Source organism: Lytechinus variegatus, chromosome 13 (genome assembly GCF_018143015.1).
Source record: "Lytechinus variegatus isolate NC3 chromosome 13, Lvar_3.0, whole genome shotgun sequence".
In the NCBI taxonomy this organism is placed as follows: Eukaryota; Metazoa; Echinodermata; class Echinoidea; order Temnopleuroida; family Toxopneustidae; genus Lytechinus; species Lytechinus variegatus.
The window spans coordinates 11,396,693-11,402,692 of record NC_054752.1 but is presented as its reverse complement, the minus strand read 5'-3'; the positions used below and the strand labels follow the sequence as shown (position 1 = coordinate 11,402,692).

General features: G+C 38.8%; 1 protein-coding gene across 1 annotated transcript in view; it reads right to left on the bottom strand.

Moving 5' to 3' along the window:
• Positions 1–264: 264 nt before the first annotated feature.
• LOC121426804 (galanin receptor 2a-like) overlaps positions 265–6,000 on the bottom strand; it is a 28,166-nt gene continuing 22,430 nt past the window's right edge. The window contains exon 2 of the mRNA XM_041623203.1: positions 265–3,327. Coding sequence (XP_041479137.1) covers positions 608–1,804 — 1,197 coding nt within the window. The 5' untranslated portion in view covers positions 1,805–3,327 and the 3' untranslated portion in view covers positions 265–607. The remainder of the gene's footprint in view (positions 3,328–6,000) is intronic.

Below are 6,000 nucleotides of genomic sequence, written 5' to 3'. Positions count from 1 at the left end.
ACAGATTTCTAAAGAATACATCATGGATAAAGAGTTTGTATCACCATCGGAAAAAGCAAAAAGAGACATTTAGGGGGCATTATAGTCCATCAAAGGGAGAGTTTCTCACATATGACATCACACATCATTTTTGCCTTGCCAAAAGGAGGATCTCCATAGCATTTGTGATTGCAATATTCACATGCTCATAACTTTTTCATTGTTTGTCAGATTGTTTTCTCAAACTTTCGTTGGCTTTTTTGTTTCTTTGATTTTTCTGTTTCGACACAATATCACCCATTCCAAAGGTTTCATTCCCCTTTAATAAACCTTACTTGCCTACATTTTGTTATTTCTCACAAAACGGTTGAGTTGGATCCGAGCAATACTATTCAACCAAAGTTACCACGCAGGAAAAAAAAAATCTCGACATAACCTCCTGGCGATTTGTCTTACCGGCAAATTAAAACGTACAAAAGAACATAGAAATATCACCTAACATTGCAGCATATGAAAATGAATCCAATATAATTTTGTTACAAAAATAGGAATAATTCATATTGAAATTATGATAAATTATTTCAGGCCTGGATGATAGACTAATCTTTTTTTGTCTTTAAGTTTAACATCATACCCTACTTTCGACTACAGTCCCATTCCCAACATCGTTCAGGATATCATCAGTTCTATCATGCACCCACTCTGAGGTGTTGAAGACCTGCTGCACCCTGGCAGCCTTCTTGAACAACACCTTGAGGGCGTGCCGAAACTCTGGGTTCCTGGCTGTATATATGAAGGGATTGGCACAAGAATTAACATAGGCCAGGAGGATAAACGCCATGTAGAGACGACTGTGGAGGAAGTCCTCGTCAAGTATACCGATACTGTAAAATAGATAGCACAGCTGGTCCGGAGTCCAGCAGATTATGAACGTCATTACCACGACAAAGAGCATTTGAAGGACCCTTTCCCGCGCTTGAAGCAGATTGAGGGTTATCCTGGAGGAATCCATGCGATTGTCTTTTAGGGCACGTGCCTCGGTGTGTAACTCCCGTATTGTCCTGACGTGCGCGAAGAGCATGATGCCAATAGGTATGACGTATTCGGTGATGAACAGGAGAACACCTTGCATCATCTTACCAATATGGGTTGGAAAATGGACGACACACACGCAAGATTCTGGATGCACCATGTTGACAACGAAGCTACCTATGTTCACGATAAATGCTAGCACCCATATAGGAATGAAGACATACTTGATCCGGGAAGGGGTTATCTTTGCACGATATATGAACGGGTAGACGATGGCGAAAAATCGTTCGAGCGATATCATGCATAGAGTGTACATGGACGCTATGAATGGAATCCAAACGAGAACATTGGAGAAGACAAACTTACAATAGATGTTACCCAACCAATTGTTCGACAACCTGGATGCACTGGGGATTGGCGTGAAGAAGACGGAACATAGAAGATCAGCCACTGCCAGTCCTGCTATCAATCGGTCTGTCCCGCGCACACTCTGCGACTTACTGTGTATTATAATCACCAAAGAGTTTCCCAGGATTCCAGCAAGGGTCAGACTCAATCGCAGAATGTTGAACCAATTCCAAACAACCGGCGCCCACTTCCAAGCTTCACCAAACTCTGGACAGGAAGCATTAACCCCTCGGTTGATCACAACGGACGGACTTGTCCCACCTACATCATACACCAACACTCCTAAACCTTGATTGTCTTGGGTAGAAGTGCTTCCACCCATTAGTCTATACGTTGCATTCATGTCGAACGAGTGGACACCTGGCTCGTATTGATTGAGCGGCATTGTGCTGATATGGGATGTGTTTACCTTCAATCCAGATAACACTTCCCGTCTTACAAAGCACTGAGCTGACGATTGGAGCAGATTTCCTGCGAACGTTGGATGTTGTCGTGCACCTCCTCTTTTAAAATATATTTCCAATTGATCCGTTTTGTTAAATAAACGACTTCGAAAGCACTTCTCAACAAAAGTTATATCTTAGCTGGTAATAAGCATTCGTAATCCTTGTCACTGAACGTTAAGCATCAAAATTGCACTTGTGTCTGACAAGACGATCTAAGATGTAATTATCAAAAGCATCGCCACATGCTTCCAAAACGCGAAGATAGCTCATTGACATTCATTGAGTTTTCATTGCAAATTTGTCAAAAGACATATTTCAAAAGTAATCTTTTACAAATCTTCGAAACTCCGGAGTGATTATAGCAGCTATATTTTGCCCTTTATCATGAATACAAAATGATAAACTGATGCGTATTCCGATTTTAAGCTTAATTTGTCTCGATGAAGAAAACTGCGGCGATCAACTCAATAGAAACAAATGTAACACACCAACGCTAAGTCGAAGAAAGTAATTTGAAGCGCTATCGTAAGCTTTGGTTTTCTTTTTACTGGGAATAAACGGCAAGACATGCTGAACATCAGTCAATAGCTTTCCATATACAAATACAAGTCCGTCTGAAAGTCTTTTGGTAAATCCACAAAGTTATCACAGCCTCCAAAATGCGTCTTAGGCGTTGCCGCCGCTTGTTCGCTATCTTGCTTTTGCAGTCATTTATTAGTTGTTAAGATTTCGCTAAGTCACATTTCGCCCTTCTGCAAAATAAATACCGCGTCGTAGCGAATCGAATTAACTCCACATTTAATTGTGATCAAAGCGGAGAGAATCATTCAATTAGAGGAGACGGAGAATGAGATCAGCCTTCGCTGTTGTCATCGCAGCCGATATTTGAAGACAGACGGTACTTCTCTCATTAAAAAATCGCGCGAAAGAGCTCTGCCAATGTGGAGCCTGCAGGCATCAGAATGAATTGTGAGAGGCGAAAGATCTCTGCGATGATACGCAGTCGCGTATAGTCTTCCGGCGCGGCTACTTTTGGAAAGAGAATACTCAGACGATTACGATATCTTAGGTTCATGATCACGCCTCGATCGCATTTTCTGGGCTTTTTCAACCCCCCGATTTGTCATTTAACGTAAACAAATGTCACTCGATGGAATAATTTCGCCTGCCCCCTGCTTTCTCGACGTATACTTCTGCCCTCACATTCCTGAATGCTTGTACACCGAATCTGCAGTTTTCAAGATACACCAGCCAATCCTCTTGTCATCGATGAATCTCAAATACAAAATGATTTGTGTCCATGATATATAGAATTATATCGTCCAATTAGTGAAGGCGATCACTCGTTAATTCGTCCTTCCAGGAATAGGAATCCGGATACACTGTTAGATATTGCAAAATATTTACTGTAACTGTCCAGTTGAATTCCTCGCCATGCTTGAATGCTGTCGTTGACAAATATCTGTATCGGGTATTTAGTATTGGAAAAGAGAGAGATAAAGAAAGAAGGAAGAGAGACAGAAAGAAAGAGGGAGAGAAGGGAGAAGGGGAAAACAAAAATATGATATATAAGTTAACGTTTTTGGAAAAGACTTGGCCATTATCCAATGCTAACATCCTGCAGTCCAATGTCAATAGTACAGTCGGCATAACATTTCACTACACTTTAAATAGTTAACCATTTTGTCATTCTTCCACGAAGTATGGATTTATTTTCTTGTTGTTCGTATCCATGTGGTGAAGTATTTATTAAATGCAAACATCTATTTCTTTTCATTCCCGGGAATATATATTTAGATTTCCTCATCGTAAATTACTTTACTTGCAGACGCTCGTAAAGAAATAAGTCTGTATAAGACCCACCGCACACCTTACGACTGCTTGCGATCCGATTTTGGAACAAATCGCATTTTGCTCATTTTTCTGAAAATGTGAATGGAACATATCATTTTATTTGAGGCTTGAATTAATTGAAAGAATACTAATATAACAATTGTGAAAGATTGCAAGCCTTTATTTCGGAGTAAAGGCCAAATTAGTTTCAAATCGTAGCCAATCGTACGACTGCTATGACGTCATTACGACTAGATATTAAATTCGCTTTTATTCTAAGAAGGATAAAAGCATAGTCACAGATTTTTTACATTGGTATTCGTACGATGATTTAGAACATTACACAGTAAGATATTCCAAGTCGCAGTGTTAGCATCAAATCCTACTATATTTTATTCTAAAATCGGGTCGCAGACCAATCGTAAGGTGTGCGGTCGCCTTAAGTAGTCTTATAGTAGAAGGCTGAATTTATGAACATTGTAAGAAAATCAACTTCATAAACAATATATTTTTAGAAAGATTTTCATTCTTATAGAATTCAAAACAGTAATATTAGAAGAAAACAATTCAGCAAAGATGATTTAACGTGATGTTATCCTCAATATACATCAGTCCCATTTTGGAAAATAAAGATCGATCTGCTTTGCAAATAAATTCCTAGGACTGTTAACATTTCATCAAGAATGCACGTGAACACTTTAAAGATAACAAAACACAGATTATACATTCACATTTTTTAAAACTTTCTTTTTCATATTTCGAAAAAAAATGACTTCGTGTTGCCCAGTTACTTCCAACTTCAATCAGACAATATATCAATATGCGTGACTGGACGAGAAATTTCAAAGGAACGCTAAATACGTCAATAACATGGAACAAAACTGATCAACCATATCAATTCCTCTTCCGCGTATGCGTCAGTGATACCGTTCTCTGTATTCTGCATTTTCAGGTCGTTATTCAGGAAAATAGGGTAAGGAACAACCAGGCAACGCAACTCTCGTCTTAATCTAATGCGTCACAAACATGAAAAAAAATGTGTATTCTCGATTGAATTCTATAGTAGTATTGACGTTCTCGCGTTTCCCACGTTGTAGTTCTCCAATAAGAATTGTTTGCTCTCCGATGTACGGGAAATGCAAAGGTATTGTCAGTTGCCAGTGGTGTAGCGGTTCTGACTCTCACCTTGTAATCAGAGGGTCGTGTGTTCGAATTCCACCATGGCCCAGCGTCCTTTGGCAAGGCGTCAATCCACCATTTGCCACTCTCCATCCAGGTGTTAGATAGGCACCCGGTAGTATGCTTAGCAATTGAGTCTTGAAACCCTTTTTGGATGGCTCCCCAGGGAGTGGAGAAGAGGCATGCATTGTATGCGGGTATGCAAGGATCTGATGACCGGGGTAATATATCTGTGAAGCGCTTAGAGACGTCGTCGTTACGATGCATCGCGATGTGTTAAGCGCTATATAAATGCGGAATATCAATAATAATAATAATAATAATAATAATAATAATAATAATAATAATGATAATGATAATCATAATAATAATAATAATAATAATAATAATAATGATAATCATAATAATAATAATAATAATAATAATGATAATAATAATAATAATAATAATAATAATAATAATAATAATAATAATAATAATAATAATAATAATAATAATAATAATAATAATAGGCATTTATTTAGCGCCATCTATCTAGAAATATTCTATTCCGAGGCGCGTTGTTATTATCATTATTACCCCGGCTTCAGCTCGAGCTGCCTTTCAGCGCTCATGCATTCAAGGAATTAATCTTACCGGGTACCCATTCACCTCACCTGGGTTGAGTGCAGCACAGTATGGATAAATTTCTTGCTGAAGGAAATTTCGCAATGGCTTGGTTTCAAACCCACAACCCTCTGTTTCGAAGTCAGAAGACTTATCCAATGGGCCACAACGCTCGACGTTATTATTATTATTATTACAATAATGACAAATTAGAATTAAGCAGTTTATGTCTAAGTTGGTGAACCGGAACAGCAGTTTTGTCCTGGGCTCCGTAACACAAAGATTAGCGATCAATCGCTAAATGAACTGACCAATCAATATAAACGTTACACGCGCATTTGGTTTAAACTTCTGACCAGGAACCAATCAGTGCGCTTCTTTCATATTTGCGATTCATCGCAAACTTTTGTGTTACGGAGCCCTGGTTTCAGGGCTGATGAAGAAATTGATCGTGCGACCAGAATCAAGGACTAACTTGCTGCTTTGATTCAACAATTTTCGACAAAGTCTCTCTGAA